Source organism: Hyperolius riggenbachi, chromosome 8 (assembly GCF_040937935.1).
Source record: "Hyperolius riggenbachi isolate aHypRig1 chromosome 8, aHypRig1.pri, whole genome shotgun sequence".
Lineage (NCBI taxonomy): Eukaryota > Metazoa > Chordata > Amphibia > Anura > Hyperoliidae > Hyperolius > Hyperolius riggenbachi.
This window is the reverse complement of record NC_090653.1, coordinates 77,580,331-77,593,916: the sequence shown is the minus strand read 5'-3', so window position 1 is coordinate 77,593,916 and position 13,586 is coordinate 77,580,331. Positions and strand designations below refer to the sequence as shown.

At 43.3% G+C, this 13,586-nt stretch overlaps 1 protein-coding gene across 3 annotated transcripts in view; it reads right to left on the bottom strand.

Moving 5' to 3' along the window:
• Positions 1-13,586, bottom strand: part of ZC3H4 (zinc finger CCCH-type containing 4) — a 59,510-nt gene that overhangs the window by 19,793 nt on the left and 26,131 nt on the right. For 2 of the 3 annotated variants that reach the window (XM_068250731.1, XM_068250733.1), the window contains exons 4-9: positions 10,669-10,888; positions 7,808-7,950; positions 7,589-7,682; positions 7,388-7,503; positions 5,109-5,210; positions 3,038-3,149 (exon numbers count right to left, since the gene is read on the bottom strand). In XM_068250731.1, coding sequence (XP_068106832.1) covers positions 3,038-3,149; positions 5,109-5,210; positions 7,388-7,503; positions 7,589-7,682; positions 7,808-7,950; positions 10,669-10,888 — 787 coding nt within the window. The remainder of the gene's footprint in view (positions 1-3,037; positions 3,150-5,108; positions 5,211-7,387; positions 7,504-7,588; positions 7,683-7,807; positions 7,951-10,668; positions 10,889-13,586) is intronic. The other variant, XM_068250732.1, reaches the window with a different exon arrangement.

The window sequence follows — 13,586 nt, the reverse complement described above, 5'->3', positions numbered from 1 at the left end:
GGAAAATCACAGAAAAGCACCTTTGGTGTCAAACAGCATGTGATTTGCTACACCATCAGTTTTAATATAATAGGAAAACAAATTGCAAACTAGCAGCCCAGGTTAGTCAAAGGGCTTGTAGCCATCCATTTTGTTTCTGTGTACAAGTTAAAACAAATGATAGCATGCTGCAAGGTTTTTGTGTTTTCATATCCACTGTACTGCATGCAGTGCTGCGCATCAGAAAACACATCAGCAAACACCTCAAATATGGTAGTGTGTTCAAAGCCTACATACTCCATACATGCAGTGCATGTTACATTTTCTACAAGCATGTGTTTGTCTGATGCTACCCATAAGGACTCATGTACACTATTATTATTATTAATTGACATATTATGCAGCGCTGTACAATAAATTAGGTTAGACATTGATAATATGGGTTACAGACAACACAATGCAGGTAATAAGCAATAAGAAACATAATGCCAAATCATACACTGGAGTAGTAGACCAAGTAATACAAGTTCATGTTAATCTATGAGCAGGATGCACGATCAGGTAGAATACACAAGAATGGAGGGCCCTGCTAAAGGTTTACAATCTAAAGGCAGGGGGTGGTGACACGATAGGAGGGAGACTAGTTGAAGTATTCACATTTGTGGTTTCAGACATGTAGCATGTGCTAAAATGCATGTCTGCATACAATGCAATATGTAAAAACACAGTGTCTGGAAAATGCAGCTTGCTATCAGGTGGGTTTTACGAATCCTCCCCCCCCCCCCAGGCCCCCCCGTGCTCTGCTATCCCCCATGAATCAAAACGCCGTGCTAGCGACATGCTGCGTGTGGCGAGTAGGCTGTTTACATGCAGACTGTCACTATCCGTCGCTCCCCCGCCTCCTCTGTATCGTCGTTCCCCACCTGCGTCCCTTCCCTCCAATCAGCTTATAGAGGCAGGGAGGGAAGGGCAGGGAGCAGCGCTATAGAGGCGGGGGAGCGGTGGAGAGTGGCAGTCTGCATGTACACAGCCCGCTATCGACACTCTGCGTGTCGCTAGCATGGCGGTTTGATTTATGGGGGACAGCAGAGCCCAGAGGGGGCCTGGGGGGGGGGGGAAACAGTACAGTATAGTAACAGAGGCTGGTGATTTTATGCAGAACCAGCCTCTGTGTGCTAATAGGATTCTTAAAACCCACGTCGGGTACTCTTTAAGGGTTATGGAAAAAAAAAACTGACATCACACATAGCAGGATTGTGCCCTGAGTTTATTTTAACTCTGTGAAAGCCATGGCGATATAGAGGTCACGAATGGCTGTCAATGACAGGTACAGTCTTGCTAAGATCCATCTCATCAATAGCAGTCAAATGGTTAAATGACCACTATCATGAAAAATTGTAAAATATGTGTAAACATACAAATAAGTAGTAGGTTTCTCCCAGAGTACAAAGAGCCATACATTATGTTTCTCCTATGTTGCTGTCACTTGCAGTAGGTAGTAAAAATCTGACAGAACCGACAGGTTTTAGACTAGTCCTTCCATTCATGGAGGATTCTTAGCACGGCCTTTATTCTCTATAAAGACCATTCCTGAAAAGGATTTATACAAAGATGCCGATTAGCCTCCCTGTTCAATGCACACTTCTTTAGCAGTTGGATGCAGAAACCATTTAGCCATGCCATTTACTAAGTACTTTTGAAAGTTAAAGGATACCCGAAGTGGCGTGTGACATAATGAGATAGACATGGGTCTGCACAGTGACACACACACACACACACACACACACACACACACACACACACACACACACACACACACACACAACTTTGCTGTGTTCCTTTTCTTCTTTCTCTGCCTGAAAGAGTTAAATATCAGGTATGTAAGTGGCTGACTCAGTCCTGACTCAGACAGGAGGTGACTACAGTTTGACCCTCACGGATAAGAAATTTCAACTATAAAACACTTTCCTAGCAGAAAATGGCTTCTGAGAGCAGGAAAGAGATAAAAGGGTCAATATTCCATAGATTTTACTTTAATGAATGTGTCACTTAGCAAAAACAATAAAACAGTTAAAACTTAAAAAGTAAAATTTAAACACTAAATAATACTAAATTAATACTAAATAGTGGAATATCTTAAAAAGTCATTTTTAGGAGAAGGAAGATAGATACAATCGTTTGTGTCAGTTTATTTTCGCCCCAGGTGTCCTGTAAGAAAAGCTTGATAATCCCCCATGAGGAGATGGCTAGTCCAAAACCTGTCGGTTCTGTCAGATTTCTACTCCCTACTGTAAGCGACAGCAACATAGGAGGGAAGTAATGTATAGCTCGTTTTTCTCTGGAAGACACGTACTTATTTGTGTGTGTTTGCATGGATTTTAAAGTTCGTTATTTTCACAATAGTGGTGGGCTATAGGTATGCTGTGGAGTATCATCCAGGAGTCAATCATATAGAAAGGGGATTCATCAATTGTTAGCACTATGTGTAAAACAGTGGATTTCTCCGGGCACTCCGGTTTCCTCCCACATTCCAAAAACATACAGATAAGTTAATTGGCTTCCCCCTCAAATTGGCCATAGACTATGATACATACACTACATGATGCATACATAGACACATGACTATGGTAGGGATCCGATTGTGAGCTCCTCCGAGGGACAGTTAAGCGCCAAGACAATATATCTGTACAGCGCTGCGGAAGATGTCGGTGCTATATACAGTACATACTAAATAATAATAATAATGCCACAGCAGAATGTGGAGGTCTGAAATCATTCATTAACTGTTCTCTGAAGTAGCTGTCACCGGAACCCACCCACTTCTCTCCTCTTGTTGAGCACAGGTGGACACTGTCAGCTCTGTGTCCACAGCAAAGGACTAGAGGGTGCTAATCAGATGGACGGACAAATATAGAATCCCATATTCAGCTCCGCCTGAAGCAGACCTCTACTGAGATCTGTTCCTGGAAGTGGTTTACCTGACACCACAGTCAACACAAACACAATTATGTAAATAGGAGAAGCAGCTCATAAATGAGTGTAACACTGTAAAGGATATTGTGCATATACGGGCAATTGTCTCCTCTGGCACAGTAACCCGACACATAGAACTTGCAGAGTCCACGGCGCCTCGGAACTTCCACATCATGGCTGAAATTACAATGTTCTCCCTAAAAAAAAATATCAACAAGCCAGTATTAAATCAACACTACATCTAACAAATAAGGATAGCATATTTTCACCTGCAATACTGTTCACGATATGTAATTAAACAGGAAGTGGACGTTTCTAGGCATCCTGTTTTGTTGAAGTAAATACAATATATAGCAATTAAACCAAAGCGATTGGTGCTGCTGTAAGTTTTTCTAATAGAGAATAGTGAACATCTCACACAAGTTAGAGACAAACTATTCAGTGTATTCTGTAAAGCTCTGTGTAAGTTATGAGTGCTATATACCATAAATGCATTAATAATATTGCAACAGCAATATTACTACTTCCCCCACTTGCTCAAAATATTTGGAAACATTTAAAGAGGCACTGTAGTGACATATGGTGGAATGAAGAAAATTACTCAGGATACCCCCTTTTAAGCTAATTATCCTGGTTTCAGCATCAGAAACGCTTCCTGTATCTATATATTAATGTATATTGAATATAGCCTCGCCCTCATAGTCATGTTTAGCCTAGGCTGATTGTCTATGCAGAATTCTCATTTTTTGAGCTATATTTCATCTTCATGTGTTATAAGTCTATAACAAAGAATGAGCTAAGCAGCTACGAGTGCTATAGCTGAGCTATAATTGATTATCATGTGTGATGGCTCTATAGTAATGAATGAGCTATAATTTATGTTTGTACATGCTGTGAATGCATAGACTTAAGCTTTTGAATACAGAAAACAGCGATTGCATGCCGCTCCTGCCTGCACGGATCTGAAAAATAAAGAAACCTTTCCCAATCAATGCTCAATCACTAAAACCACCAAAGATAAAAAAAGAGCCTACATTTGCAGATTTTTATTACATTTGATGTTTTTATCGATCCTAATATGTAATCTATTAAACATGTCTAATGCAGCATGGTGGCATTACGTTTTCCCTCAATGTGCTTCCGATCGACTCCAGTGTGGCGCTGCCCCCTCCTAAAGATCTGCCACCAGAAATCTGCTCGGGGCTACAGCGCATGCAATATCTTGTCAACACACCTCCTCTATTGTACTCCCAATAGGCTGGAGTGTTCTGTGCACGCGCAGTTCACAAAGACTTAAATGGAGCACAAGAGAAGACTGCAAAGGAAAATGACACGCTGGAGGGGATCAGAAGCACAGCAGGGGCCATGATAGACTGGGAGGGCTGGAAAAAGTAGTAAATTTGTTCCTCCCCCCATCTCAGATTTTCTTAAAAAGAAACCTAAGATGCCCCCCCAAAAAATGATGCATACCTGGGCTTCCTCCAGCCCCCTTCAGGCTGATCGGTCCCTTGCCATCTTCTCACACCGCCTGGTTCTTTCGCTACGCTGCCCGGTAATTCTGCCAGTCAGGGCGTACTGTACATGCATAGCCTAGCAGCGCATGCCCTGCCGTCGGGTTCATTCTGCACAGTACTACAAGGGAGCACGCACGGCCAGACTGCACACGTGCCAAATGGCCGAGTTACCGGGCCACCTAGCGGAGGTTCAAGGCGGCATGAGAGTACACGTTAATACTTTCCAATCATAAATCTAGAAAAGGTGTTCTGACTCTGACCTCTATGGCTACATACTTGCTTCAGGTGAGCGGTTCAGAAGCCGCCAAAATATCAACATGACAAGCAGACAACTGGTATGTTTAGAAGGGAAATGAAATGGCAGTCACAACATTCCTTACACTCCAAGTTTTCTTTAAAGTGGTAAGAAATATTCAAAGTGGCCACTGAAAAAATTTACCTTGTGCATCCCCTCTGACAATAAAAAACTCAAACTACAGTAAAAATAGAAAATAAAGGAGATTACACTTTGTTCTGTGCTTTCCCAACTATGCTACGTACATGAAAGCCAGGTACTCCTACATCCTGCTTAGTAAAGCATGTTAGTAAAGAACACACTGCAAAGATAGAGCAACACAAGTAGTGAACATAAGTAATGCTTACCCAGGTACAACGTCCCTCCACAAAATATTTGCAGATGACTCTCCCTTTCTTATCTTGTCGGCGGTAAGGCTTCTCATAATCATTTCGGTATGTTCCTCCTTCCTAGCCAAGAAAGAGGGACATCAAAGATGTAAGCAGAAAAGGACGTAACTTCTTCAGGAAAATGCTTAGTGCCCAGTTCTCCTGTGGCTCTTTTATATAAACAAGTTTTAACAGAGGCAACAGTTTTTAGAGAAAACACACTGGCAATGGTTTTGGCAACTGCAAACGAACACTGAATAGTCAATGCTTTTTTTAATGGGAAAAAATATATACTTGTAGGTAGCTACTTGCTGGTAGTCAAATAAGTATACACTAGAAATGAAAAAAAAAAAGACTTGTGGAGTACAATACCCATTAATAATCAGTACAGGAAACAATAGTATGTTTGAGGGATATGCGTATAGACTCCAAAGCAACAGATCATAAGAATCAAACCAGAATTGATAGCTTTACCAAGCAAATCGTATCAGCCTGTTTAAAAAGTTTTTTCTTTCTTTGGGTATAATTTTAAATTATCTACTTTAGCTATTATATAAAGTGAGCCTGGAAGTCGTAGGCATAAATAATTCAAATTGTCTTCTATGACTACAGATACCAACATCAAATGGTGGAACAAATCAATTCAGTGAGGTAGGACTGGGTGCTGGAGCTGGGCTACAGCTGTGTCTTCAGGGAGGAAAGATTGGGCTCCTATTGCGAAGCATGAAAAGATTGCAGCGGAGGGAGGGAGGGAGGAAGGGGTTTTATTTTTCACTGGGGTTTGAAGTTGGCAGCAAAAGTTGAGCATTACTGTATGGTCCCTCTGCAGTGGTGACAAGCGGTGCAAACTGCATGAAGTTTGAAAGGACAACTGAAGCGAGAGGGATATGAAAGCAGCCACATCTATTTCCTGTTAAGCAATACCAGTTGCCAGGATATCCTGCTGGTCCTCTACCTCTAATACATTTAGCCATAGACCCTGAACAAGCATGCAGCAGATCAGGTTTTTCTGACATTATTTTCAGATCTGATAAGATTAGTTGCATGCTTGTTTCTGGGTTATTCAGATGCTACTGCAGCCAAATAGACCAGCAGGACTGCCAGGCAACTGGTATTGTTTGAAAAGTAATAAAAGTTTGCGCTGCCTCACAGTCCACTCAGGAAAAAACAGTCCTTGGCCAAGTAGCCACCAGGTACGATTCTGTTAGTCTTCACATCCAGTGACCCTCAAAACAGAAAAGATGCATAGACCGTCAGTCCACCCTTGATCTTCCACCAACTAGGACCCGTGTGATATTTAGAGGGTAACACCTTCTTCCTGTGCTCCACCACCCGGGGGAATTACTCTCACCTTTAGCTGTAGCTGCACGGAGGAGACGTCCTCAGGATTTGTTTATGATATGACTGTTTGTTAGCAGCCTACGCAATGATATATATATTTTTTTATTTTAATCTGGAATTGTCGTGAGCAACGTGAATGGTCTGAAGCAAGGTGGAACCCGGATTTGGAGATTACCTATATGCGTTGTTAGCTGTCTGTAGGGTCTGGGCAGCTACAGCTAAAGGTGAGAGTAATTCCCCCGGGTGGTGGAGCACAGGAAGAAGGCGTTACCCTCTAAATATCACACGGGTCCTAGTTGGGGGAAGATCAAGGGTGGACTGACGGTCTATGCGATGATATTTCTTCTGTCTTTTCTGTTTTGAGGGTCACTGGATGTGAAGACGAACAGAATTGTACCTGGTGGCTACTTGGCCAAGGACAGTTTTTTTCTGAGTGGACTGCGAGGCAGCGCAACATTTTTTTTTTTTCAGTTTATTTTTATGTTGGTGTAACATTTGAATTTGCAGCATACCCACAGTGAGTGTTAGGTTAAGTTTAGGGGTGGAGCTCGCTAATGTATTAATAACTGGTATTGTTTAAAAGCAAGTATGGCAGCCTCCATATCCCAGTTGTCCTTTAAAGTTTGTGATTTCAGAAGATTTTAAGAGCTGTTGGGCAGGAACTGTAGGAAATCATGAAAACTGGTCAGATCCATTGTAGTAGGCCTAGTGAGGTTATTGAAACTGATAGTCACATCTAAGCATTGTATTCAATACAAAGACATTTCAACAAATTCAGTTTAATTAAGATGACTGGTTGCCCTTTAACTAAAATATTGCATGGGATCGGACTTTTAATTTAACCAGGTCCTTTGAAAACTCAAACGTAAATGAAGCAAACCTGACACATAATGATGGAAACAACACTAAAAACCTACTCCATCTTCCTCATAGTATTCCTCCTCTTCATTTTTCCCTCTGCCTCGCCCCTGACCACGTCCCATGGGTTTAAATCCTCTACTACGGGGACCTCGGCCACGACCTCGATGGTACGCTTTAAAGGAAAGAAAGGCAGGTATGATTAGATCCGTAATCTCATGCTTTTTTAAGCTCCTCTCTCTAAGGAAGCATAAACTGACCTCTACCTCGGCCTTCTTTAGACTTGCGGTACTGGTTTAGCTCTTTGGAGTAATCATCATATTCTTCGTCTCCCATTGCCTCCTCCTCCCCATACTGCATTATAGAAAAGAAAGGAAGAAGAAAGAAATATATAAGCAAAACAAAAAAATGGTTTATTTAGGGAGCTGCCAATCTCAAATCTATTAGCAGAAGCTGGTTCTTCGCTGATAAATACACACCTCCCCTTCTTCCTCATACATGTCTTCATCTTCTTGATCTTCTCCAGAGAATCCTCTTCCTCTGCCACCACGTCCTCTGTAACCACCCCTTCCTCGCATCATTCCTCTTCCCCGTCGCATCAATCTGCCCCGTCCTCGCATTCCTGAGGGCGAAACACGAGCATGATTGTTTAAGAGCAGTGTCAAGACACACAACTGTAAAACTACTACACCTTGGTTTTTAATGTGAAAAATGTTTTAAAGATCATCTAGTGAGGTTCGAGTTTGGCAGCATATTTGTCAGCCAGTTCCTATGTGGCTTTTTGTGGAACTCTCAAACTCCAGTACCTTTTTTAGATTTCCAATTTCTGTCTAACTGCAGTCAAACTCAGTTGGCAACCAAATGTATTTGTTCTCCATTTTGGGGGGAAAAAAATACAGATGTAGAGAATGTCATCTACCTTAACTCAGATCATAGTGTAGCAAGGATGGAACAGAGGTGTCACTAGAGAGATGCTTGGTTGCTACACAGACAAGTACTAGTTGTTGCTCCAGTTTTGCCTGATGAAGCAGGTTTGATCCTACGAAACGTGTTGCATTGTGGAGTGTATATATACACATTTTAATGTTGACTAATCAACCAATTCTGTGTCTACTTACTGGGGAGGTAACTCCACCCCTACCTCCTCTTTTAAACTTTTTTTTAAACAATTTTATCCTATTATGGGTGCCTCTATTCCACTCTTGCTACATTCTCAAGTCCGCCCTTGGTGGAGGGGTGTTACCCCTTGTCTCCTATCTACAGGGAGCAACTTCTTAACCTGAGTGGGCTCAGGTCCTAATGTTTCCCAACTGCCTATACAGTGGTTGCCTTTGAGGTAACCCCCACTTTTGAGTATAACATCATACGCTATCTCTTTCCTTAGCCCGGTTACAGTACATACTACACTATATTGGGCTCTCGGTGCCCCATTTTGTTTCCCTACTACAAGTATCTTAAATCAGATCATAGCTATATATTATAGAAATAAAAACAGCAAAGTTCCATTATGTGTCACGCTACTTACCAATATTTACTAGCCGCTTGCTGATATAATGGCAGCATTGCATTCTATGCGGTCTCTTCATAAGGCTGTATTAGTCATACATAAAGCAGCTTGTAACTGGCAAGCTGCTCAATTTAATAGCTGGAGGAAGCAGCCAGAGTGCATGAAAACAATATAATCTCCAGCTGACAAGCCTCTGAAGGCTCTCTGTACAATCAGCTCTTACCAGGTGCTCGGGGCTGTTACAGGTGGTGCTGAGCAGAGGAAATGAATACTGTAAAAGTAAACTAATCCTTTAAGGCTGCTTACACACCAAGACGTTACAGGCGCACGTTAGTGCGCCTGTAACGCTCCCCCAACGCACAGCAATGTAACACAAGTGGGCTGTTCACACAGCCCACGTTGCGTTACATGTAATGCTCCACGTTCGGTGCAAAGTGCAGCATGCTACGGCGTTGGAGCGGCTATAGCCGCGTTAGACTGTTTGCACATGCGCAGTGGGGGGCGGAGAGGAGGCGGGGAGAGCCAGCTACAGTAGCCGCGCACATGGCTACTTAATATTCACTGCACTGGCGGCAGCTGATTGGCCGGTGGGACCACGTGATGCGGAGTGTCTCGCTCCGCATCACATGGTCCCGCTGGCCAATCAGCACCACTCTGGGAGACATTATAGGAATCGAGCCGCCGAACGCGGCTCACTCTACCGTCGGCTTTTGCAGCACCATACGTTGTGTTAGGTGCACGTTATGCGACCTTAACGTGGCACCTAACGCAACGTCTTGGTGTGCAAGAAGCCTAAAAGTTGCAAATGCTCCCGCTACTCATTTGAATTAAAGAAGGCACATAAAATAGAGGTGAAAATATTTTTTTCTTATGTAAAATGTTAGCTCAATGAGTTATTCAGATCCAAAGTTAAAAAAAAAAATAGCTCCTCCTAATCCACATTTTGTGGATTTTTTTTTTAGATCAAACCTATAAAGCCCTTAAAAAGCCCCATACACATTCTGATTAGGTTCACTTTACTTAAAGTGAACCTGAAGTGAGGTGGATACGGAGGCTGCCACATTTGTTTCCTTTTAAACAATACTAGTTACCTGGCATTCCACTGATCTTTCATGCATCAGTAGGGTCTGTGTCACACACCCGAAACAAGCATGTGGAAAATGCAGTCAAACATCTGATTTCCACGCTTGTTCAGGGTCTGTGGCTACAAGTATTAGAGAAAGGGGGATCAGCAGGGCAGCCAGGTAACTGGTATTGTTTGGGCCCCTTATGTGAGTATTTTATGGTTCATTTATCCTCAATAAAGCGGTCTACACTTGGTACTGCTGATTTTTTATCATTTTTATGATATATCAGACGTTACACCGATGCTATCTGGAGGACCATTTTACGCAGTTAAAGATTGGAACAGTTCTGTGACCACTGGGAGCCGCATGCTATGTGCACAACCTTATAACGTGGGTTGTTATTGGCTGGTAAGCCTTTTTTCCTTTTGGGTGCTGGGATTCACTTTTATTGGCCTGATACCTCAAATGTGAAGCATGGTGGATCTGTATCACATACCCACGTGTGCCTGCGGTGATTCAATTACATTATTACTTGAACATTGGACACCGTTTTCTCTCAGCTGCTGTCTTTATGATAAACATTGTCGCTGTTCCTATTTCTCTTTTTATAATTTGTATTGTTTAAACAGAAATAAACATGGCAGCCTCCATATCCCGCTCACTTCAGAGGTCCTTTAAAATAAGAGATTTCCACAAATGTATTCATAAAGGAATTTGGGTTGGTTATGACATCAGTAGAATGAGCACATGGAGCTGTGTGGCTTACCTCTACCACGGTAACTGCCTTCTTTCGATCTTCGGTATTGGTTCAGCTCCTTGGCAAAATCATCATACTCTTCTGAGGCCATCTCATCTCCTTCATCGCCCTCATAATCTGCATATTGTTCATTCTCATAATCCTCATACATGCCGTAGCTCTTGCTATCCATCTTAGAATAGCTCTTTTTAGAAGGTGGCGCACCATGAGGCGAATAATGCGAATGTGACTATAAATAAAATCAAAAACAAAACCAGTTCACTAAAAATAAGCTGCAAAAGAAGTCTGTTGTGTTCCCAGCGACCTAGAAGATAAACCCAAATTTTGTTCAAATGACTTGAAAGGAAACCTGCTGGAGAACTATGTAGGCGACTACTGCTGACCTCTTAGCTGTTTTTGGCTTCAGCCAAGAGTCAATGATCTAGGTTTAACAAAGCAAAGTAGTCTGTGAAATCATGAAGAACACTTTACATGAATACCAATTTCTGCTCATCAAAGGGAACCTGTTGTAAGAAGCATATGGTGGCAGTTATATTTATTTACAATACCAATTGCATGGATGACTGCTAATCTCTTTGGCTGCAGTAGTGTCTGAATCACCCACCGGAAACATGTAGCTAATCAGATCAGACTTGAGGATCAGCAAGACAGAGAGCAGTTTGCATTTTTAAAAGAAAATAAATATGGCAGCCTCCATAACCCTCTCACTTTAGGTGTCCCTTAAAGTGTACCCAAGGTGACATATGACACGATGAGAAACATGTAGAGTGCAAAACATAATACCCAGGCTGGTTTACTTGCTTTATTTTGTTGCCTGAAAGAGATAACTTCTAGGGATGGAAGTGACAGCTTCTGTCTTGTAGGTACCTTGTCAGGAATATAGTAAGACAAGACAAGACAAATAACATTTATATTGCGCTTTTCTCCTTGCGGACTCAAAGCGCCAGAGCAGAGCAGCAGCCACTAGGGCGCGCTCTATTGGCAGTAGCAGTGTAAGGGAGACTTGTCAAAGGTCTCCTACTGAATTAGTCCTGGCTTACTGAACAGGCAGTAAACATGTAGTAAATACCCCTGATAAGCAAACTACAGCCATAAAAGTTTTCTTGGTAGAATACAACTTCTGAGAGCAGAGGGAGATAGGAAAAGGTCAATAGTTCATTTATTTTCATTCAGGGACACTTAATAGGCTGCTACTGAGCAGAGATAACAAAACATTCAATCTACTTTTCAACTGTTTAAATATAAAATAAAATCACGGAACATCTTAAAAAAAAAAAAAAAAAAGTAATTTTTAGCAGGAGGGTATATACAATTGTTTATCTCACCTCAGGCTCACTTTAACCAAGAAAATAATGAAGCTAGAGGATGAGCATGACAGACAACTTGTGCTTTCAGAACGCAGGATAGCAATCTCCTGTTAAATAGCAACATCAAAAAATATGATGCAATACATTTTTGGCTCTCTACTGAGTCAATAATGGAGATGGTCAAAAGAGATGCAAAAAAAAAAAAAAAAAAATCGGGTTTATATGCAAACTGAATGTAACTTGGAACTGGGCCAATTAAATGCACTTCCTGTCAATCTTGACTTGCCTAATTCCAAACTGTCTGCACACAATTTGCATGCAAGCTCAATTTTTTTGCATCTCATTGACCCTTTTCTAGTCATTACTGTTGTTCAGGACATACCCGTATTTGCCGCCGTATAAGACACTCCGGAATATAAGACGCACCTAGGTTTAGAGGGGAAAAATCAGGGAGAAAAAAAGTATATACTAAACCTGGTGTGCCCATATTCCAAGAGCGTCTTATAATGTTCTCCCCCAACTGGTGTCCTCTTCTGTCCTCTCTTTTGTCTCCTCAGTGTCCCCAGATGTCTCCTCCTGTCCCCTGTTTATCCCCAGGTGTCTTCTTCTGTTGCCAGGTGTCCCTGTTCTGTCCTCTGTGTGGTCGCTCTGCCTAGCCCCTTAGCTTGTCTCCTTTCCCTTTGTATTAGGTGTGTGTCCCCTTGTGTGGCTGCTCTGCCCAGCCCCCTAGCCTGTGTGTCTGCTCTGGTGCATTAAGTGTCCCCCCCCCCCCCCCCCTTGTGGCTGCTCTGTCTTACCCCCTTGCCTATGTCTCTAGCATTAAGTGTCCCCCTCCATCTGACCACTGAGTGTCTGCTGTGTCCCACCCGTTGGTCTGTGTCTCCGCTCCCCTGAATGTTGAAGGTTGTGGCAGCCAGCGTCTTACCGAATCCATGCTGCCTGGGATCACCGATGTCCTGGCTTCCCCCTCTAGTGACCCGCGCTTGTGAAGATGGCCGCTCGGTCCCGCCCACGTGTCCGTGTCTCTGTTCCTCTGAATGTGAAATGAAGTGTCAGCCGAATGTTGTGGCAGCCAGCGTGTACCGAATCCATGCCGCCTGGGATCGCCGATGTCCTGGCTTCCCCCTCTAGTGACCCGCGCTTGTGTGACGTCACACAAGCGCCGGTCACTAGAGGGGAAATCAGGACATCAGCGATCCCAGGCAGCATGGATTCGGTACACGCTGGCTGCCACAACATTTAACGGGGCAGAAGAATGGAGACACGGACAAGTGGGCGGGAACGAGCGGCCATCTTCACAAGCGCGGATCACTAGAGGGGAAGCCAGGACATCCGCGATCCCAGGCGGCATGGATTCGGTATACGCTGGCTGCCACAACATTCGACGGGGCAGAGGAATGGAGACACGGACAAGTGGGCGGGACCGAGCGGCGATCTTCACAAGCGCGGATCACTAGAGGGGAAAGCCAGGACATCCACGATCCCAGGCAGCATGGATTCGGTAAGACGCTGGCTGCGGGGAGCGGAGACACAGACCAGCGGGCGGGACACAGCAGACAATCAGTGGTCAGAAGGAGGGGGACACATCGCAGAGAGCAGAGACAGACAAGGGGGATGGCC